At 39.5% G+C, this 27,328-nt stretch overlaps 1 protein-coding gene across 2 annotated transcripts; it reads right to left on the reverse strand.

Moving 5' to 3' along the window:
• On the reverse strand, positions 1 to 27,111 carry SLC39A8 (solute carrier family 39 member 8). Of its 2 annotated transcripts, none has more exons than XM_064450035.1 (8): positions 26,667 to 27,111; positions 19,205 to 19,373; positions 13,165 to 13,334; positions 12,488 to 12,610; positions 11,280 to 11,447; positions 5,219 to 5,426; positions 4,511 to 4,695; positions 1 to 1,840 (listed from the first exon to the last, which is right to left on the reverse strand). In XM_064450035.1, exons 1-8 carry the CDS (start codon positions 26,856 to 26,858, stop codon positions 1,694 to 1,696), a joined length of 1,362 nt encoding a protein of 453 aa, XP_064306105.1. In that variant the 5' UTR covers positions 26,859 to 27,111; the 3' UTR covers positions 1 to 1,693. The 2 variants fall into 2 exon arrangements, with proteins under 2 accessions (XP_064306105.1, XP_064306104.1); XM_064450034.1 differs by lacking the exon at positions 1 to 1,840 and adding an exon at positions 3,107 to 3,223 and having other exon boundaries at positions 26,667 to 26,996.
• Positions 27,112 to 27,328: the final 217 nt, after the last annotated feature.

Below are 27,328 nucleotides of genomic sequence, written 5' to 3' on the forward strand. Positions count from 1 at the left end.
TATCATGCAGACATTTTATTTTAATAATCCGTTGAGCGAGTAATGGTCAAACGATTTTAAAAAGTCAATGAACATTCATAGTTACTATAATACATTCTTGTCATTCACACGAGTAGCATTTACAAACAGCTTATATCCAAGGAATTAACAAATGGAAGAATTAAAGGAAAGAACATGGAGTGGGTGGACTCTTCTTCATAGAAACTTAAGAGGGCATAAAGCAAAAAAATGCTTTTTCCATGCAGCAATTATCATGGACTACTATAACTACATTTTAACAATTACAACATATTTTAAAATAAGTATCAGTTACAACTCCTGTGCAGTTTGCCTTCAAGTTTTTATCAACCAGACACCTAGAAGTTACTTTCTCTAATGTAATTACAGATGAGATTCAAATAATATTAGAATAAATCCTTTACCTGTTAGAAAATATATTTCAATAGTGAATTAAAAATAAAAGATTTGTCTCTTCCTACTACCAAGGAAATATGTCAAGAAACAGTATCTTCTTTGAAGTTGTAACACTTGCCTAAAAATCAATGAAAAAAAAGTAACTTACTAGAGAATAAGAACACTTCCTTCAAAGCTGAGTGGTGACTGAAATGGAATACTTTTTTTATTAATTTCCTTGCACACATCTTACAACACCAGAGTGGCTGAATTTTTATTTTAGAAGAGCTCGTACATATAAGCATGATTTTAGAAAAGTAACATGCAACAGATTGTGATAAGTGTTTGTATATTTTAGTAGCACTTACTTTCACCCAACTGCCCACAAGAAAACTATTCAAATTACAAAAAAAGCTTACTGGAATGTTGAATTTAGCAAGTTTTTTTCTAAATTCCTCTTTGAAAAACTAACAATAAATTTCTACACATCTTAATCCAAAATACTGATTTTTAAAAGGGATACTTATGGAACTTAAATATAATACATTATTATTGCCATAAAATACAAAATGCTTGAACATTTTTAAATGACTGAATGTTTCTAAAATACTATGGAGTTGATAAATTGTCATAAATTTAAAACAGGCTCCCTCTAATTAAAAAAGTGGTCTCAAAATAAATCAACAATTCCCTAGTGCACTTATAACGAGAAAAGATCAAAAGCAGTAACTGGTATCTTTCCTTCCAGTGTTAATTAGTAATTAAAAATCTCAGCTTCGTTAGTATCTACTCTGAAATAGTTTAATTTTTTTTTTTGGTGGAGGAAGGGGATGTTACACAGACAAATCCTGCAACAAAAGTAATGAAAATTAACCAGCTTTGAAACTGCTTGCCTTCATCACAGTTAAAGAAAAGGATATGAGACTCCATTATTTTCTTTTAAATAAGCATCTTCTTTGACCTCAGCTTTCATTTGGTCTTGAATCGCATGTATTGCGTAATTCTACTGGCCAAGTAACATCCTTTCTCTATGTTCAGATATGTCTGATAATTTTAAGTAGAAATAAAAATATTAAAATCGGTTCTTTGGCATAGTAGAGAAGTTGACAGCTCCTGTACTTGGATTGACTGCAAGTCCTAAAGAAGAATTTCCTGTGTTTGGAGCAAGGGGGACAGGGCAGGACTTATCACCATTTCAAAACCAAGTAGATTAAGTGAATGTCCCTTTATGGATCTCAAGTGTCTTCCATTTGTAGTTTACTTGATGTCTTCAGTACTGATTCCATTTTCACTTGCATTATCACAGCTGAATATCTCCTGCATACACGGTAATCATCAGTATAGCAGTAAAGCCCGTCAGTAAACCAGCATTCTGAATAAGGAAGAACGTGAGATCCATCTTTCTTCCTGTCACTTTCTCTCGCAGCATATCGTTCATCTCTGGGAACTGAAAAAAGGGATATTTTTTGGTAACTATTGCCATCTCGTGGCAGCATGCATAACTTAAGGCATTAAGAACTGAACCACACTGCTACTTTGGACTGAATATTAGAACTAACAGAGGGTGAAGGCAGTCACAGGAACAGGTCAAGCTAATTATCCTGCAAAACCACTTCACCAAGGATGATGAAATGAAGTGGTGCTTTGTTCCTCTCTACTGTGATTTCACCTGGTTGTATTCTCACGCAAATTTCCTCTTTTTGATTCCAGCAGTCTCCTAGGGTCCAACTGTATGGCTCCCCAATAGGGAGCAGCTGCCCTTGTATTGCTAAAGGTTGTGTTTCTTCCTTCACTGGTATAAACAGATAATTCCTTGTTCAGGAAATGGAAGATTAGGATTCTTCTGCTTTATCTATAAGCAAATGAAGCAAAGCTGAAAACACAGTCCACCCCTCAGAAATATGAAGCCTATTACAAACAGAAGGTCTGGTGGGCTGATGAGGTAGTGGTAAAGCAAGGAAGAAAGAAGAATGTTGTGGAACTGGTGGTAACACATGCAATATTACATTACAGCGCAATGAAGCGATTCTTCATTCCGTAACACCCATCGTAATGGCAACATAATAGCAAAGGACAACTGGTCTGCTGTTAACTGCAGAAACAAAGATAACTCCTCTGAGAGCCAATGGAGGTGATGGCAGATGAGCACTGGTGATAAAGTCCCCTGTAAGGGGTGATTCAGGGTATGTGTTTGCTGAAGATAAAGCCAACCACAGTGGATTTTGACAAGCATACTCAAATAGGCTTTAAACACTTCTGTTGTGCTGAGAGCAGTATAGCCAAGAATGCAACAAAGACTGTACATTTCAGTGTTAGTTTAGAAACCTTCATGCCGGGTGACTCAGAAGCTGTTATCTATCTTTGATCTCACAAGGCAAACACAGCCATTGAAGGTAATGCAACTGTTGAAGAACAGACTAAGGTTAGTGGGAAGTGGCCAAACCTTCCCAGAAATCATTCCAGAGCTCTGTAATCCTCTTGCACAAGAGGCAAAGACAACAAACCAGATCAGCTTCATGCCATACAGCAAGGCTCATTTGTGCACACTCCTCAGTGTACACATTCTCACCTGCCCACAGCCTCACCACACAGTGATCTTACTGGCAAAGGTTGCACTATGCCAATACTGGAGGAAACAAGAACAGCAAAAAGAAGGAAAGAATGACATTCTAGGTAATCCTACCTGCTTCTGGACAAGCAAACCAGAAGTGTATGAAAATCGTAACAGAAAGCGGAAAGCCAGATCTCTGTACAGAGCACTTGAATACCCTATTTCAGACTTTTCAGGGAGAAGAAAAATTCAGATAGGTTTCTGATACAATCCAAAAACCTATAAAAAGAGCAAGAGATTGGGGGAACAGGGGAGGGGGGGAGAGAGAGAAACAGAGAACAGAACAACAGATACAAAGAAAAGAATGTTACCTACTTTGATAGACTTAATAACAAATTTAAGTTGAAGCACTCTAAATTTTATGCCATGAGTTTTATACATCATAGTTGAGTACACCAGTATTCATTATATGAGTGAAACTAAATGAAAAGCATTAGCTACTGCAAACTTGCAAAATAAACTATATAGTTAATTTAACTAACACTATTCCTTATTAAATTCTGTTATTATGTAAACTATAATAGTATTTCATGAAACAGTCACTATAACCATATGACCGTTCTTAAACACATATAGAACAAAACTGGGGGCTGAAATCTTTTCAAATTCAGGCCTCACTCTTCCAGTTCTACGCCCAAATGGATTCTCATGTGGGAGGTATAAACTACCTTTGCAGATACACATGTTCTCACTACACTGAATTAAACATAATAGAACTTAAAATTCTTGAAAGATCTCTCATTCTCAGATAAAACATCATCATAAGTGTAAATTATGGAATATTGCTGACTGCCTGTGAATGCAGACTTTATTTCCCAATGTCTAAATCTGACCTAGATCTTAGCACAATTTCTTTAGCTTATATCTTCTAGCACACTTTAAAAAATAAATAATGGACAAACTGTTTGAATGGAAGTCAGTGAATTTTCAGTCTAAACCAAGAAACTCAGGCTGGCACTGTTTAATTTAAACCAGAATAGAATTTAAGTTGGGTTTTTCACCTAAACAACCCCAAATTTATTACTGTGGTTACACAACACCTTTCATTCAACTCAAAACTAAACATTTAGTTTCATTTTGTTTACCTTTTTTTTTCTGCTTTTCTTTCAAAGTACTGTTTAGACAAATGAATCTCTTAAAAATAGTAAGGTGAAATATGTTGCCACTCCAAAATGCTGAAAAAGTATTTATACACTTTTTACTCTTTGATGAAACCAGCCCAAATTCACAGAAAGCTTGTCTCTCTATAAAACTCTTTCAGCAATAATCTGATATGCACTATAGGTGAAAAGCTTTCATGTTTCATGAATAAGCATAACTATTTGTGCACCTCCATTAAGGGTATAATTGATGATTTAACATATAATAATAATTATTATTATTATTATTATAAGTAGATGACACTGGAACGCAAGGGACAAAATACTAAATTCTACTGGAGACACTCATTGCAGTCTTTGTTTTCTTACAGAAAAATAAATAACTGAAAAGGAACTACTATCTCACCATATCTGCCAAAGAGATGTACAAGAACATTCCACCGGCTACGGCAAAGATGATGTTAGGAGCAAAGTTGTTGCCTACTAATATGCCAAAGGCCATCCCAATGTAACAGGAACATGCGGACAGAAAGTTGAAAAACAGAGCCTGCCGAGTACTCATTCCAGCATTAAGCAAGATGACAAAATCCCCTAAAAGAAAAGAAGGAAAAAAAAAAATAAGTAAACCATCTTCAGAAAATGAGACTCTGATTATTTTCTGATTTCAGAGGAAGTCTGAAGAAAAGACATGATTTGTACAAAGTATAACCCCCTGCTGTTTTCCTTCATTCAAGTAAATGATAAGAATTTCCCTTCAATACTAAGGTAAGTGAAATATCCTAAAGCAAGTAGGCAATGCACAATTGAGCTAAGAGCACAGGAACAAAGAACTACCTATAATGATTTAAAAAAAAAAATGAATACAACAGTGTATGCAGCATATAGGAACAGGGCAATTAATACCTCTTTAATATACATTCCCAGCTCCTACCCACCTGCACTTGGGAACTTCCTGTGCTAGATGTATATTTTTGTGCTTGGGAATTTTTTGATGACTATTTTTTTTCCATTAATTTGTCTAAACTTTCTTTCAATCTGCGCCAACTTTTGGCCAGCACAACCTCCTACAACAGCGATGTCCACAGTAAGCAACATGTTGAATGAAGTTCCTTACCCAGTTCATGAGGAAACTCTTCACACAAGATGGCTATGGAGGTACTAAGCCCTTGAAACAGAGACAAAGTGAAAGAAGCACCGATAGCCAAACCATCTATGAAGTTATGTACGGCATCACTCAGCGTAACCATCCAAGCAATGGTTCCAATTTTTGACAGTGGACGGTCGTTAAGACACTTGCATAATCCGCCTTGCGTGGCTTCTTCCTAGAAAAAAATAACACAGTAAAGCAATTACATAAAACACTGAATAAAGAAGCCAACAAATCACACTTCTGTCTTTAAATGAATGCCAAATATAAAATAAAGCTCTACTGCATGTGGACACCAAAATGCTTGGTCCAAGAAGCAAAAGGCACAGGTAGCAGCAGCAAATGTTTTCTGTTTCAACAAGTCAACATGCAGGGCCCAGTCGCCCTTCTGGCTACAAAGCTGTATCTGAATGCCCTTCAGCTGAGGCAGAAAGCAGTTCAGACTGTAGTAGTCCGAATGTCTCTCTGGAGTCTCCGTCCGATTAAGAATGCCAAGGCTCCTTGCAGCCTCCTCAGCCCCCTATATTAAGCATGTTGAATGAGAAGGATCTAATCACAGAGACTTACAGCATCTGTATTTCCTACCTAAAACACATCTGGCTAGTACACCATGCTGTCAGGGACACACTTAGCTGCCACCATAACAGCCAGGTACATGTGAATATAGACACATATCCAGATACTCCATAAACTTTATTTCTAATTTTGGGTAATGATAGTCAAGTCCAGCTATTCAAATTAGCTTCTACGAAGTGCATGTTTAATAAAAACAGCAGTGGGTAATTCTGACTGTGCGAGCTGAAGGCTCAGAGCATGAAAACAACAGGCTAATATAAAACTGCAACGCACATACACACCAGGGATCTCAATAATTCCTCCCAGAAGTAGAAGTAATTTATACATGTGGTGCCATGAAATAATGAAAAACCTGAAGCAGATAAAAAGAACTGCCATTTTAGCTGGGAGCACAAACTGCCTCCCCTTAAAAATTCCTGATGATCCATTCTGATAAATTTCTGTACACATATATATTGTAGTTACAAAATATTTGCCAGCATTATAGTATTTCCTCCCTAAAATAATAAAAAAAGAATTTGCATATAAAGCATTAATTAGTCCTTACTAACTGGAATACATAAGCAGTAATATATACATCTGTGTGCCCACAGACATATTTATACACCTCTCCTCCTCTTGTAGGAGAAGGATGTAGGGGAACACCTCATCCTCCTTATAAAAAGGTCACAAATTATTCCAAGAAATTTTCCTTAGTTTTTAAGAACATTGCAAATTGTTTTAGTTTTGCCATATCAAATACAAACACTACCAGGCAACGGAATTTTGAACTTCAGGGAAGTATAATAATGATTAATAAATTCTTACAAAATCTGTAATGACAGAGCAGTAAGGTCTGTCTCATGATTTGCTCACCAGACTTATCTGACATACTCCATTCTTGTATGTAGGAGCTGCCTTGGGACAGGACAAAAGTTCACGTCAGGGATTTCTGTGTTAGATGCCTAGTGCACTACTTGGAACTTGTAGCTGATAACGCCTTGGTTGAGTAGTGCCACAACTGCCATAAAGCACACTTACAGCTCCTACTCAGTGCATAGGAAGTCCTGAAATTATACTTCTGCAATGTGAAAATGAGCAATGGTATGCAAAAATTGGGAGTTTCCCCACTAAGCCAAACACATAGGTTTTAGACTTGTACTACATGCTGGCCTTCAGTTTTTGGAGGTTTTCCTCTCAACATTTCATCTAACACACAAGCAATGCCAGCCATATTTTTGGGATGATTCATTTGTACCTGTACTAATTCTGTTTGAGATAGGATCTCTTATGAGTAATAGACCCCTCTCTTAATCCACAAAAGCAACTTGAACTTCACTTTAAGAAATACTACATAGCAAGCCACATAAAATACATATATTAGGTAACTGGAAGTAAAAAGAAACATGAGTATGAGAAAATCCAAATACAATTAGTGAAGCCCTTCCACCTATTCATCCAGCTCCCTGAGCAGAAGTTCTGTTCCCCTGCGGCTTTATTCTGTTCCCTGGTGACCATCCTTCAAGCTGCCCGAGAACTGATGGAGGCATTGTTTTGTAGATCATCCTCATTCCTGCCAAAAGCACATCATCTTTCTTGGGTGTGTTTCTAGCTTCATTGAGCAAGTGGAGTTTGAGACAATGCACAATTTTCATTTTGAATAATTCATTCATTTTTCTACTAAAAAAGAATATTGTTCTTTTGGAAACCACACACACACACACACACACAAGAACCCCAACAACAGCAAACATTTTCTGATAAAGCAACAATATTAATCTCGGGAGTCTGTATTTTGAAAGAGTACATTAGCAACTTCTATTATACATGAGAAAGAGGTGGTGGTGGTGGGTTTTGTTCTGTAAAACTTTCTATTACAAAAAAAAAAATCTCACATCAAATGCCAAGCATCTCTAAAAAAGAAATTGTTTTATGGAAAGAATTTATTAGAATTAAAATTCCTAAAAGAATAATGCAAACAGTGAGCAAGTAATACAAATGTGCAAAAGTATCACTTGTACATACTTGGCTTTGTTTGTTCCCATCAAAGCACATTTGTTTTTATGTGGGAACCATGTGCATGCCTACAGTTTTCTGAAGGCTGTAGGGGCATTCCTGCCTTAGCCATAGAAGTATAGGGGCTATAGTCCTAAGTAAAGGACCCATGTTCTGGTACCAGTTGCACAGCTGAGAATTCCAACTATAGTCCAAAGCATTGCATGTGTATGACAAACAAAAATGTGATCTAAAGGGCTTTTTTGTTGAAATAAGTAATTTACAAATAGACATGCTGAACTTTCTATGTGTGTTTGAAGAAAATGAACATTTAGTAAGAAGCTGCTATTAAGAATTAGCTGTTGAACTCATCAAGAATGGAACTGACACCAGAAATGTGCTGAGGTTTGGGCTGTTTAGTCTATGTGTTTTTTTAAATAATTGCAATTAATTTAGGAGAACTGTATTGATTTACTTCTAAAAATTACTTTCTTGATCCCATCTTTCAAAATGCAGAAACAATTGCAGTTTAAAAACTAAGAACTGGTTTCTGAGAGGCTTCTGTAACATATATCTGGCTATCTGCCGTTTACTGTGTAGCTTTGAAGTACCATAATTCTTGCCTGTAATCTATTTTAGATAACGTCTTGACTTCTGTAAATTATATAAGGTACAATGACATTGCTTGTCTGGGTTTACATTCTGAACTTTGCTAGATTGCCTGTCTGATAGAAGTGGATGAATGACTAATACATATTCTTAATGTTTAAGATAAGGCAGACTACTGACAAATTTGCCCTACAAATATATAAGATTCCAAGGCAAAAAACAAACAGTGCCTCTCTCTGCTGGATTTTTCCCACTTTGTCATGGTAGTTTAGCAGACGTCACAGAAGAGGTGCCAGCTAAGGAGCACTGTAATACCCAGCTGACTATCAGGTCTGACTTCTATTCATTATTAGTCTAGCTCTATATTATTTGTATCTCTACAATTTATGGTAAACCAAAGACACCTTTGGTATTTTTGCTGTTCTGAACACAATTTTTTCTTTAAAATTAATGGCCTCTCCTTTGTTCCCAAACTTAAGAAATCATACATAGACTCTCTTATTCTATGATATCTCACCAGATTACTATTTCTAATGCATCTCTGACTCCCTCAGACATGAACCAGACATGTCCTTTTGTGTCCTCTGGAAGTGCCCACAGGACCAAGAAGGAATCCTGACACTGCCCCCAGGGCATACATAAAGGCCACCATAAGGTTTTGCTCTACAACTCTAACGTTGTACACTTGAGGATACAGACATTTCAGCAATTTGTCTCTGAAACAACTTTTTTCGAAAGTTATATTTGCCAAGCCATATAATTTTAATGCATGGTAGATACAAATTTTGGGTAAGCACAGAAGAGATTTCCAAGGTTGCGATTACCGCTGCAAGTGAAATCTGAAAGTATGTGACTAATTAAACGTTTAGATTTACTCTGGCAGTCAGTCTGCTCTGGCATTAAAAGAGAGAATATGGCTGGATCCCCATAGCTGAAAACAGCTACCACACTTTGGCACAACTGGACTTCAAACTCCCTCCTTAAAGCCTACATGATGATTTCTGGCTACGCTGTGTTTGCCCTCTCTAGTAAGCTTTAGATTACAAGGACATGTTAAAATTCTATTAGGTATGCGTTGGCTTATGCCAAATGGTTCCTTCATAAATACCCAATGCCTGTGAAGTTGAATGCATGCCTACCCTCATGGCACTACCCCAGCTTCCCCAAAACCCCTCAGCCACCTCATGACTCTGAAGGCTACCTACCCTCTTTGAACATGGCTGGAGGAGGAAAAGAGTAATGACCACTTTTTTGTTGCTACCTCCAATATCAGCAGCAGGCTATCTGCTACTGGGATTTCTTTGCAGCCAGCCTTGGCTCCAGGGTGATTTTTAACCTGTTACTTTTAGGAGGTTTTAATACAACTTATTCTCTTCCTGGCTTTGGAGAAATGGAGAGGAAGAAAGAATAGAAAGCATGAATTTTTGTAAGAACAATAAGTACAGGAGAAGAACCTGTGTGAAATTTTAAGTGCTTAAAGTCAAGACCGCATGTAAAAGGAGATATGAGAGTATTCCATAAAGGACCTTGGGGTGACCTACAATACTTCATGATCACAAGCACTGCAGCTAAACTAGTTGCTAGAAATAAATGCTATATTGTTCATTTTATTATTATAATATATGGTATAATTTTGGTATGTTTATGTTATGTGTAAGCAGATGGCTAGCCAAAACATAATGGAATAGGTCCACATGAAATTTCTCACAAACAGGGCAGAAAAAACAACACCCATACTACTGGAGATGACTGTCTCCACAGAGAGAGGAGGGTTCTTTCGTCTGTTTTATAAACCTACAAAATACAGTTTAGGGATGCCCATAATACTAATTCCCTCTTGGTGCCCAGGCAATTTTAATTATTAAACATGTTTCTCCTAGCTTTCAAAGCGCCCCTTATTCACCAGACTTCATGACATTTCTACAGTAAGGACAAGTACCATTTTGGTACTTTAAACTGCGTGCATCAAATGCCCTGTGAGCCTGCGGGGTCAATGCAGAACTCTCAGGTGCTGTTAGGGCCTGCCTCTGGCTTCCTCTCCTGCTCCTCACTACTTCCCACAAACAACTTACTGGCTAAAGAACATGGGTGGTAAAAGAGAAATCTCTGCTATGAAAAAATCTGCCTTAGTCACCAGTGAATTGTTTCTATATGTTTTTACTTTTTTTAAATAAGGGACAGTACTGCTCCTCCCTGTACAGGGAAAAAGATGTAAAGCAGCACACCAACTTTCTCTTCCTGCTTTCATTTTCTTCTCAGACAGAAGGAAGTCATATTTGTAGTATGAAAACAAAGAGAGAGAGATACAGAGAACAAACCTGAAAGATGGTAATACTTAAACTAGGAGGAATGGTGTCTGTCTGAACGTATTACCTCCATAATTCCCACAGTATGCAAATATACTGGACTAGCACAACCAGTGCTCACAAGATACTGCACAAAAGTTACTCTATTAGTTTTGCTCATTAATAATTGATTCAGAGGAATCAGGTTCTATAATTTATGGCTTTACATAGTCAGGAACACAATACAAATCATGCAACACTAAAACACACTATCCCTCTTAAAGCAAAGCAATAACAACAACAAAATCAAAATTAACTGAATTATCTGATTAGATATGTATCTCTGTCCTACCCCTCCCGACACTGATACCAGTTAACTCTTTTTGTTGGCTACAAATTTAATGCACCATTCAGCTTCTATAAGCTTGCCCCAAAACCCCACATTTTTTTCATCGGGCTCAAGCAAATTATTAGCTATAAGTCTACAAAAACTTGACAAAAGTAATAAAAATTCATATTAACTCTCCCTTCAGATATGTTTATATAATTGACAGCAATAAAATAAATAGACACCATTTTCATACCTGTGTTGAGACCACGCTGATGCTGTCAAAACCAAGATTTCCATTGCTTTCTATGACAGCTGAATTTGCATAACACGTCCCGCCATTGCTCGATGATAGTGGTTTGGGTGGGTTAGTCTTATCCTGAGAATTATTCTGTTCGCCGTTTTCGGAGTCATTATGACCAGTCTAGGTGACAAACAAATAAGTAGGTAGCTAATTAAAAGAAAAGCAAAATAACAAACATAAGAAAATAGAGACCAAAAAAGAAAAGGTGGGGGCATTATATTCATGCTGCCTTGCTTTCAATACCAAGTAAATGTTTAAATGGGCAGCAGTAAAGATTTGAATGTTTGAATGAACTCCAAACATATCTAAGTCCCTAACTTGTCTCTTACTTTTACCTAATCAGAATACATGTGGAGATTTTTCATTTTTATACTTATATAGAACCTCCCAAGCCAAACACCTGACCATAAAAGATCAACATTTGCTAGTTATTCATGGCTGCTTATCAGCCTTTGTCAACTCTTCCAAAAAATAAAGTGCAACACTTTTTTTGTGCAGTTATTACAAATGAGGGACAATTTATCTTCATAATCTTCAATATCAGCAACAGTTTGGGAGGGGGGACCTTCAGCCTCACTCATTTGAGTACACAGGAAACAAATACTCTGGCGTATAGGTAGAAAGCAGAGCCCCGTGCAATATGGATAACTTCAGTGCCACTGAAGCAGGTCTGCGTACCAGAGCACGGGGAAACAGAGCTGAAGTTACTGAAGGTGAGATTCAGGCACTGTCAGCACAGCTACACTTTACTGATGACTAAGAAGGTATACATGTCACATTGATTTCTCCTGCCCAAAGGGGAGCTCCAGAGGCAGACTCCATTCTCTCCAGCTCTTACATATTTCCACGTTTTCCTGATGTTTTTAGCTAGCATGGCAATGACTTGGCCATTGGGAGCAACTAAAGCATATGCCAGTGACAGCAGATCACACTTGCATCTGGATTCTATTCCCAGCTCTGCTTGTAGCTCCCTCCAAAAAAGTGAGATTACTTCCCCTATCCATGTGGATTCTAAACAGATGTATCAGAACACACAGTAAGGCTGAATTCCTCAGATAAAATGGAAAAAAACCCACATTTTATTTAACTATCGAGTACCTCATAAAATGTAACAGGTACTTTAAGGCAAGGCTTGTTCAGTCAGTGATAAGTTTCATTACCTCGTTATAGATCTTCAATATCACTTTAAGAATCCTTTCCACAAAGAAGAGAATATAGAATCCACCAAACACAGCAACTGCTTTCTCGATATAGTTATCTACTTTGGGGTCAAACCCAAATGCCTAACAGTGAATTAAAAAAGCAAAGCAAGTTAGTCTGTAATCTTAGCACATTTCCAGAGAAACAAACAAACAAAGTCCCACCCGCATCCCCCCCAGATACTCCTCTAAAATACAGACTGTCTCTCTACCGACCATGAGTTTCCATCAGGCTGAAATCATTAAAGATCCTGACCTTTTTCAATTTTTTTTACCTTGGATTAAATGTTAACAGTGTTTTAGTTCAGTAGAACTTCACATTCAGAATGTAGTAGTGCAGTACAAGACGAGGAGGGCCTAACCTGCAGTCCCGTTAAAGTTCACCAGAATTGTATCCAATGTATTTCTCTTTCTGTCTATAGGCAGAATAGCCCTTGGTCTTTCCAATGGCACAACTAGACATAGATCTTGATGGCTTTGCTCACCCAGCCAGAAAGAGATGGTAGCTAATGGCGCTGAAGCCCACCCACAACTCTGGAGATTGCAACCCACACACAGAACCCCACTGCACCATGCTTCTAAAATTAATACACTTTAGAAACTAGTATGCAAACCAAATAATGATTCCCCTTACTTACCTCTGGAATGAGCTGGAAAATTGCATTAGAAAAGAGAGTACCAATGGCCAAGCCCACAAAGTAGGTTAAAACCTTGGGGAAATATGACTTCTTTAAGAGGGGAGTTAAAATCAATCCCAGAAGTGATGCCAAGTTAATGATAGTCACAGCCAGGAACCCAAATCCCCAAACTGTGGATAAACAAGCAGAAATATAAGATATTTTAGTATAACACCCACTTCAGGCTGTTTTTGATTTTTCTAACAGCTAAATTGGCACGGAACTGGGAAAAAAGAGTGGTTGCCTGGTTGAAATGATACTTCACAAATATAAAAATCTTAAAATGCGCAGATATTTAAGATGCATACCTGCAGAAATGAAATATCTGGAAACATTGTCTGGGACTACCATATTAAAAATGGAAACTGTGCTAGTGTAAGATCTGGGATAGCCTATCTGTTGGTAGTATAAATCAGGTCTTTCTACACTCAGTGAAAAATAAAAATTAAGGCTTAGGCCAACAGTCAAAGTAGCTACAGCATAGACATAAGACAAAAATGTCTTACTAGTCCCAAGGCTAGATCTGATTGTCATTTAATCCTAAGGAACTCCAAGTCTGCTGTCTTGGCTGTACTAGACCCAAAAATCCTTCCTGTTAAAGTATGACACCTTCAAATCATCCTGAGGTGTTAACTTTTTTAACACTCTTCCCCCTCCTCTAAATCAAAGTAGTTCTGCTAGCTGATAACGCCACCCATCACTGCTTATCGAACAAGTGAGGTGGCAGATAGCTGATAGTAGAGACAATTATAATAGAGAAATGAAAGCATACAAAAAAGAGGTTCTAGGTTCAAAAACACAGACGTGTGATTTAGGTACACAATGGGGAAAACTCTTCCTAAGAAGTGGCAAATGCACAAGGGTTCACCATAACTTAGCTTCTTCACTAAAAGCATAGTCTCAGATTTTTAGATTTCAGACACCAGGAATTGTACAAAGCCATATCATAATTATTCTGGAGTCTGAATTATTGGGGGGTGGGGTGTGATTGCTAGTGTTGTTCATAAGCATCACAAAGTTGTACCTCTATGCATGACTACTGTTTTTCCCAGTGACATCTCAAGTCCCTGTGACTGCAGAGAAAATCTTCAAAGATTGAACTGAAGAGGTCTATGACACTGCCTCAGGTGATGCCACAGAACCACAAGACAGTGGGTTTGTCTTTAAAAATTAACCACAAATAATAGTCAAAGCCAACACAGTGTTGCCTATATAAGAACAGTTTGGTATAATCCAGAAAATTGCATCATTATAAGTTTTACAATATGTAGGTACATAAGTTACCATAAATTCCTTTCTGTATAGCAGAAACTAACAGATCAGATTACGACCTGCAGCCTAACTTTCCTGCAACACAATTGTCAAACACACTAAGCTAGATTCCTCACCTGCAACTGGGATGGCTCTGCCTTGTTTGCACGGTGTACAATTTTTATATGTAATGAATTTTATATTATGTCAAGAACAGAAAGCATTAGAAACATTTAAAGCATTTGCAGAAGGTAAATCAATGCCAATTAGAATATTCATTTGCCATATTTTTGAGAGAGAGAGAAGGAAAAACACACAACTAAGCTACACAGGAGATCAATTTTCATTAAAATAAATTACAGTTAAGTTTGTAAATATTTTTTTGAAATCAAATCCATAATAAACAAATGAGCTTCCAGTGCCATCATGAGTCACTAACCACTGTTTACAGTTTGGGATTACTATAGAAGCACAAGTCTGTCTCAGTTTAGTATATGGACAACTCCCACATGATATTCTGTGCAAAACATACATTTTAAACTGAGTTAGGAAAATAAAAACCCACTTATATGCATTTATCATATATGAAGCATTTAGCATACCTGCCCAAATTACTTCATCAGACACAGGAAATTAGAACAAGTTTCAAAAATTACAACAAAAAAAAGGCAGTACTAATTACTTCTTACAATAAAAGACAAAAAGGATAAATTTACAAATTGTGTGTGTAGATCAGTTGATGACAAAAATGATATGAGAACAGAGCTTAACATCAAGCACAGAAAAACAGGTTACTGCCAAATTGTGAGAGAAGTTCTCGTGATACTACACGCTTCACTAACAAATGGTCTAACTTTCATGCTGATGCTTTTTCTTCAGAAAAGCAAAACATACTGGGACACTTCACTTGAAGTACATGTTATGAATGATACAGCTGTCACCATTTGGTATGCTTGATGCAATGGAAGATGCTTCATAATGTACTAAAGGACCTGTGCTCACAAGCAAGGACATATTCTAATCAACCAGTATGCAGTATCCCCTTTTGTCACCAAAAAAAAAGTAAAGGGAAAAGCCTTTCTTCTTCCTGATTTACCAGAGATTAGGGCTGCCAGGAGATAGATGTGGGTTTATTTTGAAAATTCTGTTGTAGATCCAGATGGCCCAAAGAACTTGGGATTTTACATAGTGATATTCTGTTTCTGATTTACTCACCCCAAGCGGAAGAATAAGGAAGAATTAAAATGAGCAATTAAATAACCTCAGATGATGAAAGAATAAATTATTATCCATCCTAGGCATTCCACAGATCCTGCAATGAGCCTCAGTAGTATGGGGACTAGTTAAACTAATGAAATTTTTAAAGGCATAAAATAAATCTAAGAACTTCCTTATATATTCTCCAGGAAGGTGCTCCTGGGACTTGTGGCAAGCTTTTGTTTGAGTTCAGAAAGGCCTGAAGTGTAATTGGAAAGGGGAAAAAAATTACCCCATAATTACACAATTACAGGAACTAGTACTTCAAGAAAAATACCACAAATGGGGGGTGGGGGAAGGGGGGGTGGGGGGAGTGATAAAGTTCCAAGACAACCAATGTTGCCAAAGTTCCTGCATTATTGACTGTATTTCACAATATCATGTATGCACTATTGTCTTAAAATTAGTTTTATTCACTAGGACTCCACCAAAGCTAAGCTTTTAGAGTCCATGCATCTCAGAAAGCTGGCTAGTCTGACCGGGGCACGGCAACCCTGGCTGTACATACAGACTGGGGAACGAGAGGCCGGAGAGCAGCTCTCCAGAGAGGGACCTGGGGATTCTGATCAATGGCAAGTTGAACATGAGCCAACAGCGTGCCCTGGCAGCCAAGAGGGCCAACCGTGTCCTGGGGTGCATCAAGCCCTGCATTGCAGCCGGCCGAGGGGTGTGACTGTCCCGCCCTGCTCTGCACTGGTGCGGCCTCATCTCGAGTGCTGGGTGCAGTTTTGGGCGCCGCAGTACATTAGGGGTACAAAGCTACTAGAGAGTGTCCAGAGAGTGCCCATGAAGTTGGTGAAGGGTTTAGAGGAGAAACCATATGAGGAGTGGCTAAAGTCACTTGGTTTGTACAGCCTGCAGGAAAGGAGACTGAGGACAGGCCTCATCATGGTCTGCAGCTTCCTCACAAGGGGAGGAGGAGGGGCAGGCCTGATCTCTTCTCTCTGGTGACCAACAATCGGACCCAAGCTAATGGCAGGAAAACGTGCCAGGGGAGGTTTAGGTTGGGTATTAGGAAAAGGTTCTTCACCCAGAGGGAGGTGGAGCCCTGGAACAGGCTCCCCAGGGGGGCAGTCACAGCGCCAAGCCTGACGATAGTCAAGAAGCACTTGGACAACGCCCTCAGTGACATGGCGTGAATTTGGGGTTGTCCTGTGCAGGGACAGGAGTTGGACTCGATGATCCTTGCGGGACCCTTCCAGCTCAGGGCACTGGATGATTCTATGATTCTATCAGAGCAGAGCATTCTGCATTAGGATGCACACACTCTTCCCAGAGGCTGGTGGCATGGTCAGCTTTTGCCAAATACCATTATTCTTTCTGTCTCTAGAACTGTGGACCCAACAAAAAGACAGCCAAGATACCCAAAGACACAAGAAATCTGAAAAATAAAATGGCAGGAGTGCAAGTAAGGTTCCCCCCTTAGAACACCGTTGCTCAGTACTGTTCGTTATAAGAAGTGGGTACGACTGCTCTGGGCCTTCCTGAGGCAGGCTCAGGGACTTTCTTAGTCCTGTCCCAGGATGAAGAGGAAATAAGCATATGAATACCTCTCTGAAGAAGCTAAGCAGAGAGCAAAGAACCTGTTTGCCTTGCACAGAAGGAATGCCACTGGGCATTTCCAGCTATTTCATGCAGTGATATGCACCTCCCTATTACCTTTCAGAGAAGCAAGAAAGGGAAGAACACGAGTGTGCCCCTAAGGACAGCTAGGTTAGATATGAGATATACAAACCACAAGGGAAAAGGACATGTTACATGCTGCCTTCGAACTTCTACTCCGCTTTGGCAGCACTTTTTTTTTTTTTTATTGCAAGTAGCTGCCCCGTAAAGCTAATTGTACTAATTTCTTCTGTATGTCTTGTCTGTTTGTCTTGGAAGACAGAATATTGTTAAGTGTGTAGGAGTCCCTGGGCAGAAAATTCACATAAGCACAGCTGGAAACATGCACTGAGGATTTTGCTTCATGGGCACCGACTGAAATCAGCTGGTCTCAGTGCTGCCACAATACAGATTCATTTTGTGATGGCGTGGGGGTGTGCATAAATCAACATATACATTTGGCACTAGGCCTTTCTGTGAATCTCCCTTCAAAACTGGCACCACTGTGTGTCACAGCCTCATACATTTTGGGTTTTAAAATACCTTAACCCCGGGCCTTGCAGATTTCTTGTGCTGTAGCCAAGGGAGGGGCAGGGAGAAGGCTGCCTTGCTTATCTGGCTACTGGACATTGCTTCTGAGCTCACAGGATAAAAGAAAAACAAGAAGAATGGTCTAAATAGCTTAGAAGGTTAACTATAGGTCAAGCTTCTACGTACAACCTACTTAAACAGCCCCAAACTAAAAAAAGACAAAGACAGATCCTAGCCTCCAGTGCAGATATTATGGACTTCTTGACAATATGTGCCCTCATATGGTATAAGCAATCTAGAACAACCATGGTAATTGATGCCATGGTTTCAGCGATTAATCAAATATAATTCCAATTATTCATTGACACAGATAAGTTTTAGGAATGATCTACAATTCTTAATAAATACCATAACTTACATTAGAATGTTTTAATACTAATATTTCAAAAGTTATGAAAAACACTGCTTCATCTCTGCTCACAAATGCTGGCATTAGGCACCTGTTCATCCAACATCCTCTTAACTTTAATTCAGCTGACTTCCTTGGAAAAATAAATTTATCTGGAATACTGAGTCAAATAAACAGGCCATTACACACTTGACCCCTACCAGTGCAACAAGTGGCTTCATTAACCAGCTGAATCTCCCCTGTCCTACGTTTTTTACTGCACTGTACAGTTCTGTGAATAATAAATACAGAACAAATAGTGAGGAAAAATAGGAGGAAGAAAGATTAAGGCTACTCAGCGATGTGATGATGTTCCATGTGTAGGGGGCAGTACAGATGATGATATGAAAGCAGGAGTCTGAGTTGGGAAAGAATATGAGTATTTTTCCCCAGTAAAACAGTCACTTGCTCCCCTGATGCCACGACTTCCCCCTGCAAGTAATTCCACTCAAATGAAGTCCCTTAATAATTTTACCTTAAGTTGCCTTGATACATGCACATCCTACTAAGTCTGATTTCCCACTGCAAATTACCTGCACAACTTCCCTTCCGTACTCCCATCTTCCCTCCTATTAACCACCTATAAGCGAGAGTCCTTACGCTGCAGGGCACAAGCCATTACCCAAATAAAACAGGTCGGAAAGACTCTTCCTTTAATGGGCAAATTATTCCATAACTACCTACTCAGTTCTTTCACCTTTCTCTAAAACATTTTGAATAGATCACTGTTGAGAGATAGGATATTTTCTGAGATAGCCTGCTGACCCGAAACAGCATTTTAATTTTATGTTCCCACTTTACAACTATATCCTCTTAAACAAGACACTCCTGTCATGTACAGATAAATGCTTACTATTGTCCCAAGAAAACCCCACTCCAGTTGCAGTATTAATGCAATTAATATGAACTAACCTTGTAAAGAAAGTGGTTTAGATGTATCCACAAAGTCTTCCTGATGATCACACGGGTGAAAAATTAGCTGTTGCAAAACAGCAGGACATATTACAGAGAAGCTTGAATTCGATACGTGACTGTTGTTCGGTATCTCATGCAAAGAAAAAATTTCCTCACCAGTCAAGCACTGGAACAAAAAGGGATTTTACCAACTTAATACATTAATGCAAAACCAAAAAATAAATCATACACTGAGAAACCCAAGAATTACAACATGAAAATACTGTAATGCATTTTCAAGGAAGTGTACACAGCATTTATACACTGTGCCTGAAAACACTGTGATTGCTTAACGTGAAGCAGAAGTGATTCAAAGTATTTTAAGTAAGATAAATCACAAATCAATGAAACACATTTTAAACAAATATTTCCAAATCTTATGCCCCATGAACCAGGACAGCTAAACCTTACAATGTATTTGGAAAAACAGCTTCCAAAAAATTCAAATCTCAGGTAATTAAAAAATAATTAAAGACCAGGCCAGATGCAATTAAATTCTCAGTGACAGAGTATGTCAGAAAATGATTGGTAATTCAGTGACTGCTTATTCATGTAAGTGACCACGTCACGACAATGCTTCTTATTTATCTCCCCAAATTAGCTGTTTAAAAATGCTCTGAATGTTGGCAGCACTGAACATTTTTAATTCATTTTATAGCAATAACTGTTAACAGCAAACATTGTTTTGTAAAACCATCCCATACTTCAATGAGAGAGACTCCTAGTGGGGATCTTTACTTTGCCTTCAGCTCAGGACGTAACAGTATCCAATGGGTCAAGGATAAATGTACTTAGCAGTGCTAAACCAGGCCAGGGGAAGGGTTGGTTGCTCAGTTCATTATTTTCAACCAAAAAGATAAAAGGCAAACCATTAAGTATCTTAAAATATATATCTACAGAAAATTTGAGTATTTTTATATGAAATGTTGTATACCACTGAAGTCCTTCATCTAACACCTTCCTTTAATTCACATTATTTCCTACAACGATAAATAAGGAAATAGTGTTCTTTTCTGGGTGTAAGCAAAAGTGATTTGGCTTACAGTTGTACAACAAATGCATTGAGTCTGAAGACAAAATAAAAAAAAAATCAAATGTTTTCTTTCTATATGGGACATCAAGTTAGAGCATAACTTCCCCTGTAGCAAATATCAGTGTGGTTGCAAAAGTAGAGCATTGGAAGCCTTGGCAAAATAAAAACAAATGGTCACTCCCTGCTCTTTTCAGTTTTGCTAGCCTTCAGATTCCGCAGCACTTCTCCAATAATTCAAGATTATTATTTATGAAGCAAATTCCTTCTAGGGATAACCCAAAGCAAGTAGTTTACTTCAACAGAGCTGCTTCTGATTCCATTAAAAAATATTTTTCTAACACTGTCCAAAAGGTGAAAGGCATGCACACATCATTTGAATATGACTATTTCTGATTTAACTTGGAGGAAGGGAACATGCAGGCCAATTCAAGTGCCTTCAGCTCAATTTCATCCAGGATGTTTCTGTCCTTCCTCTAACAACCCGGTCTAGCAGAGCACTGAAGTATACGCTTGAACCTAAACATAAGTTTTTTTTAAGGCCATGAGACCTTGAAGACTCAAATATATACAAGCAGCATGCACATACTTTCATCTTTCAATGTCAATGTTAATGCCAAGAATCACATACAAAATAAATATAGCTTGGTAACCGAAAATACTTTTGTTTTAAAGCATGTTGCTCCATTTAATCTCAATGGAAGCAGTGAACAGAGAAATCACCACTGGAGATACAGCCTTTAACAGCCCAACACATGAACCTCTGGAGCTTTCTAAACTAGTTATGTGCCTAATCATTTTACTGGTAACTCCACATTATGGAATAATGCCAAATACATGGCTGATAATGTCCAGTGTGAAATAAAGAGAGGATATTTGTGGTCTATAGGAATAGTTCCCATATGGTGCTTCTTGTATTAGTGGCTTATAGAGCCAATACTGGAAGTTTACAGTGAAAAGCCCTTAGAAAAACAAGCCAGCAGAAGCTGAGAATTCATAACATAACTATATCTAAGAGAAATAATCTTTAACTATCTTGTTCCTAGAAACACAGAATGGATGACTAGTATTTTAAAATACAAATATATTAGTAGTAATATTAGCTCACAAAAATCCAAAACATGTTGTAGGTAGAAAAAAAAGATTATGCAGAGAAAATAAATCAGACACAGCATTAATTAGTAAACCGGAGACTTGCACCTTTGGCTACATACAAACAAATAAGTGAGAAACACCATTGGACAAGAGCTCCTTTGTGTGAGGATGAGAAACAGCATTTTATTTAATTACTATTATTATTTTGTTCAAGGACAATCCCAGAAGATAATAATTCCTATAAATGATTCAGTGTTATAAATCACCTCATCCTCTCAGTAAACTCCTGCATACATCCAAGAGCTAAGAAGCAAGCTTGCATGAGTTCACTGGCACAACTAAAGGATTAATTAAAAGATTAAATCTATTAGAAGCCTTGGATTGGAGCAACTCATGTTTTCACACTGCAAAACTCTGCATTTATCTTTGGATGATAAATACATTAAGGCAGCCACACTACTATAAAAACATAAGCTATTTATTCTGTAAGACTGATGGATGATCTCAGCAGAAAGGAAATTCAGCTTCATGGAACAGGGGACTGAGAATGACGCCCTGGCTCACCAGGTCTACCATCATGTCTGTCCCCTGCTACTCAGTAAGCCTTGCCATAGCGATTAGGTGAGGGGACTGGCTACAATGTGACTGTCTCCCAGCATTTAATAAACAATTGCAAAAAAGATATGTCATAATGGGTCATGTCCCCGAACTGTTAAAAAATAATTTTTAAAATGCCTCCATCAAAATTTGGGAGGACTTAAAACAGCAGAATTTACACAATTACAAAGTTCTCAGACCTAAAAAAAATTAAACCATCAACTGGCTTATTCAAACAGATGTTTTCTTTTCTCCTGATAATGCTCTCCCAAAGATGATTGACCAATATGGGATTACTTTTTAAGATGTTAAATGAATAAAGTGATGCTCAACTGTCTCAAATCTCTCTACACCAGTATCTTTATAAATGAAAAGCAGACACCAGTTTACCACATCCTTTGAAGGAAAGGATGGGATAATTGCTCAGACGAAAACAATGCAGAGAGGGCCTCTAACTGGAAAATTAACAAAAAATGCCACAGTGCCAACCGTCTTGTAAATGCTTCAGTCCCTTTTCTGATCTTCTGCCATGTTCTTATCTTTGCTCACCCTTTATTTTATCTGTAGCATCCACGTGTGAAGTGCTAAGATACCCAACAGCAACCTGGACTGCAGTTTCTAGACGTTTCCAGATTGAATACTAGCCTAGCCCACACCAGGGCTGAGCAGTGGGTCACACTGCACAGAAAGAATGCAGTGAATACCTACTTGACCAGCATTTGTTTTACTTTTTTTACTTAGCCTGAGCCTGGATAAGGCAAAATAGAGACATATTACTATGTCTTCCTCAACTTACTTATAACAAATTAAAGCATCTAATGCTGATGTGGTGACACCTTTTTGTCACTCAGCACAGGTAAGAACTGGATGCTAGGAGTCAACCATGCCTTCAATAAGCAGCACTCCATGAGAATGAGTCAAAGCAGAAGAAGCTGCTTGAATACGCCTGTACGCTTTAGGGATTTCACCACCCCCTCCACCCCGACCCCCCATACATGTTCAAGGCAGCTGTTCATGCCGGGAGCTGAAAACTGTCCACGAATGCTGAAATTTGCTGAAGATACTGTAGAAATAAGACACTTAGAGGGTAGAACAAATAAGCCTATTTATCTCCTCACTGGCCAGGCAACATCAGATCATGGTGTTGGATCACCACCATAAGCCACGCTCTGTCAGGCCATTCCCCCTCCTTTCAAAAAGCACAAGTTGTAACTTGTGAAACACTACCAAAAAAACCCCAAATCAGAGCAGATACTAGCCTAGCAGTAGTCTATCTGAAACACCAAAGTTATGGGGTTTTGACACATCTTAAGGTGAAAATTAATTCTGTCTTATCATTAATATTAACGAAGACTTTAATCCAAATCCAAACATTTTAGTCCAAATGTTTTCTTTCAAAATTAAAATGCACTACATTAAGATACAGTGTTCAGGTATGACATATAGACTAGTATAAATATAGATTTAGAAAAGCCAAAGAAGGGAACTGATGCATGATTTTAGCACCTGCTGATTATGTCAAAGCACAAACTAAAGGTGATGTTAACAAGTCCATTCTTTGCAATGCCCATTTACCTTCCATGTACTTTTGACCAAAGCTTCTGAGCATGTAATTTTATCCTCCGGCACACACATGTACAGCTGTCATACTACAATGAACCCAATGACAGAAGATCAAGTATAGTTTCACGCTTTTACATCTTGCTGATAATGTAAAATACAGAATGAGTAAACATGCCATCACCTATTATACTGAAATTGCTAATTTTATCCCTATTAGTAGGTCTAAAATGTGTTGGAATGCCACAGTAAAATGTGAAAAAACAGCAGCAACCAGTATTTGAGTTTGCTCAGTTACTGCTTACTTCTCTGACAGGAATTCTTAGCTTACATATTAAGGAAAGGTGATAAAAGAAAAATCGAAGAGCAAAGAAAATATAAACACAAAGTAATGAGAACTATAAAAGTGCAGGATGAAAGAAAAAAAAGAGACAAAAAGCATAAGGAAATGGAGACAGTTCTATGAAAAAATCCAAAACAGTACTCAAAAAATTTCTTTTTTGTGTTTTACACGGAAAAGATTAGCATCTTCAGGGACATCATAGGACATAAGTTACCATAAATGCCTATGTGAGTATACATTCAAACACTATCATCAACAAATTAAATAATTTTTTCTTCTCCCTTATCTTTTCAAGTCAACCTGGTATCAAAGGAAAACAGAAACCAAGCATCTATCTTCTTCTGGCTTACACATCCAAACTCTTTCAGTCTTTAAGAAAATGGATCAGCTTCTGGTAGATCTTCTCAGGTGAGATTAATAGGCTTACCAAAACTGTATGAATGAAACATTAAAACTGAACACTAATAGTGAGATAAAACTAAGAGAGACTGTTCCTTCCTACCAGTTTGTGCTGTATCACCTGTTCCTTACAGATCAGCTCTCCACTAAAAATTACTTCAGGCTTGGAAGAGGGGCTCTCTGATAGAGCAGGGGTGTGTTATCTTGGTTGGGAGAAAGGCCTGCGAGTCATCCCGCTAGCTCTGGACACTGAAGTTAAGAACTGAAGGTCTAAGATAAACCTTGCTTCCTCCTACATGCAGATATTTATGCAGCCTGAACGGATTCAGCCTATCTGAATCACTCTCCAGGGGTATTTACTTTCTTCTGCAGAAAATCGGTAGAGCTTAGGCCTCTGATACCATCCAACAAAGTTAGAATATGCCGCTTTATGACTTCTGTCATAACCAGTAGATAACACTAAATTATCAACCTGTAAGTACAAGGAGGCACAGTGTTTGAAAAAGATCACGTATGATTTACTTGGTATGAGTATGCATTCGCATGCCCCACCTGCCCAGAGTCATTGATATACCTAACATCTATGAGGGATCAAAAGCCAGTAGGCAAAATGCACTTGCTTAAATGGTAGCTGATGGAGCAGCTGTGAGGCGAATTTTAAGAAAGAATACAATTAACTTGGCAAGAAAGCATACACATTTTAGTATGGTACCCTAAATATTATTCAAAATAGACACAACTAAAATAGGCCTGTAAAAAAATTTGTTTCAGTTAAGCGTCAAATGACTTATGAGGAATATTCATTTACAGTAATAAGAAACAGCATTACTTTTTTTTTCCCCTCTGTAGCCTGTGCCAAAGCCTGTGTACGAGGGCTACGTGCTTTTGCAGAGGGAAAACCTGAAGGACTGAAGAATCTACTCATTTCTATGCCCATTAAAGAAAGCTCCTTTTCATAGCCATATTCAACACTGCAAACTTGTATTTAGCACATGTGGCTGGGAAAGTTTATGTTTTTAATACACTGTGTTGGAACAGCACTCAATTTGAGAGTTTTGAAAGCAGTGACTCTGGCAAATATTGGCATGCTTACACTGAATACTACATTGATTTCAGTGGCATTAAGTCCCAATTAAACCTTCAGTAAAGGTAAAGACATCAGAATTGCACTCTTCCTAAAACAAACTGAGCTCATCCAAGGTTTGTCTCCTTCACAGACCAAGCAAAAGGGCTACTACTCCTAAGGTAAGAAAAATTCCTCAATCCCCCTAGAACCATACCTCTTCTGTTTCTTAGGGATTTGAACCAAACCAGAGCAAACAGTCATCCCTGCTTCCCTTTCATTTTCCTGACTGACTTAATGTCCCTGATTCCTGAGCATAAGGAAATCTCCACTAGCCTCAAGATTCCCCTTCAAGGAAACAGTCAGTCTAGGACACTATAGAGATATTAAATTACATAGACTTTGAAAGTAGCAATGGGGTCTGAGTTTTGCATGGAGACACTAAACAGAATAAAATATTTTCATTGTTCAAAGCTGCACCACAGGAGGCTTAGGCTGGACATTAGGAAGCGTTTCTTTACTGAGAGGGTGGTCAGACACCAGAACAGGCTTCCTAGAGGGGTGGTCGATGCCCCATCCCTGTCAGTGTTTAAGAGGCATTTGGACAATGCCCTTAACAACACGCTTTAACTTTTGGTCAGCCTGAATTGGTCAGGCAGTTGGACCAGATGATTGTTGCAGGTCTCTTCCAACAGAAATACTCTAGTCTAGTCTGTGAAAAGTGGTATTCCAAAGATAATTAGTAAATAAAACATCACTTTAAATAGCTTTTAGTAGATGAATTGATGGGTGTGCATTTTGCGCTCAACGTAGATGAAAAATATGAAAGTTTCCGAAAAAAAGTTTCTTTACACGAGTAGACACACCTGCAATCAAGTTTGCACTATCACACGACAATTGTATTTTAACAAGTCCCAAAGATTTGCTTATACAACTCTGGAAGGGAAACACTAGCTGATTCCCACCCGCTTTTTACCGTTGCCCAGATGCTATTTACCCAGGAAAAGCGTCAGTTTAAGAGCCGAGCAGGGAAGAGGCAGAGCTCATCCCACGGGCAGCCCCGCACTGCAGCACGCAGCCGCTCCCTGATGGACGGCGGTCTCTCCCTTACCGCACGCCGGTCTCACCGGGGGACCGGTTCCTTTGCCCGAAACCCGGGCCCAGCGCCTGGGGGAGAACTTTGCTCTCTCTCCCCCTCCCTCCCTGCTTCAACGTGAGGAAACACGACGGCGACGAGGTTTAAGAAACTCGGGAGGTGCCCACCCGGCTCGGGGGGCCCTTGTTCCTGGCCGTGCGTGCCCGGCACCGGCCCGACCCGGCTCCCCCACGGTACCTGGTTGTGGTGCAGGTGGGTCAGGGGCAGCGCGGCGCCCAGGGCAGGCGCGGCGCCCAGCCGGTGCAGCAGGGCCGAGAGCTGCCCGGCCGACAGGCTGTGGTTCGTCCCGAAGACGCGCAGCACATCGTCGGCGAAGGTGGCCGGGACCGGGGCGCCCCGCACCGCCGCTGCCGCCGCGCGTGGGAGCATCTCCAGCCCCGCGGGACGCGCCGAGTGTGGCTGAGCGGGCAGGACGGCGCAGCCCGACGGCACTGCCCGCTCCGCACCGCCCGGCCCGGCCCCTCCCCGGGGGGCGTAGTGGGGAGACGGGGCGGGCGGGACCGCGGCGGGGCGGGCGCCGCTCCGCCGCCGCAACGCCCCTGCGGGAGGTCCCGTCTGTGTCCCCCCACCGCCCCCGCGAGGGGGCCGTCCCGCTTGCCGGTCCCCGCCGGGGCGTGGGGCTGCTTAGCGAGCGCCAGCCTGCTCCGCTCCCCCGCCGCCCCGCCTAACGCCGTGTCACGGCGGGAGGGTGGCTTGGGGCTGTCCCCGCACGGCCCCACGCATGGGCAAAATGGCTGGTCGCTACCGGCCCTGGCCCAGGGGCCAAGGGTCACGCACAGACCCATCAGACACATCCATGGGGGCAGGCAGCCTCCCCCGCGCTGCCCCGAGGGCGGCTT

This window comes from Phalacrocorax carbo, chromosome 4 (genome assembly GCF_963921805.1).
Source record: "Phalacrocorax carbo chromosome 4, bPhaCar2.1, whole genome shotgun sequence".
Taxonomy (NCBI): domain Eukaryota; kingdom Metazoa; phylum Chordata; class Aves; order Suliformes; family Phalacrocoracidae; genus Phalacrocorax; species Phalacrocorax carbo.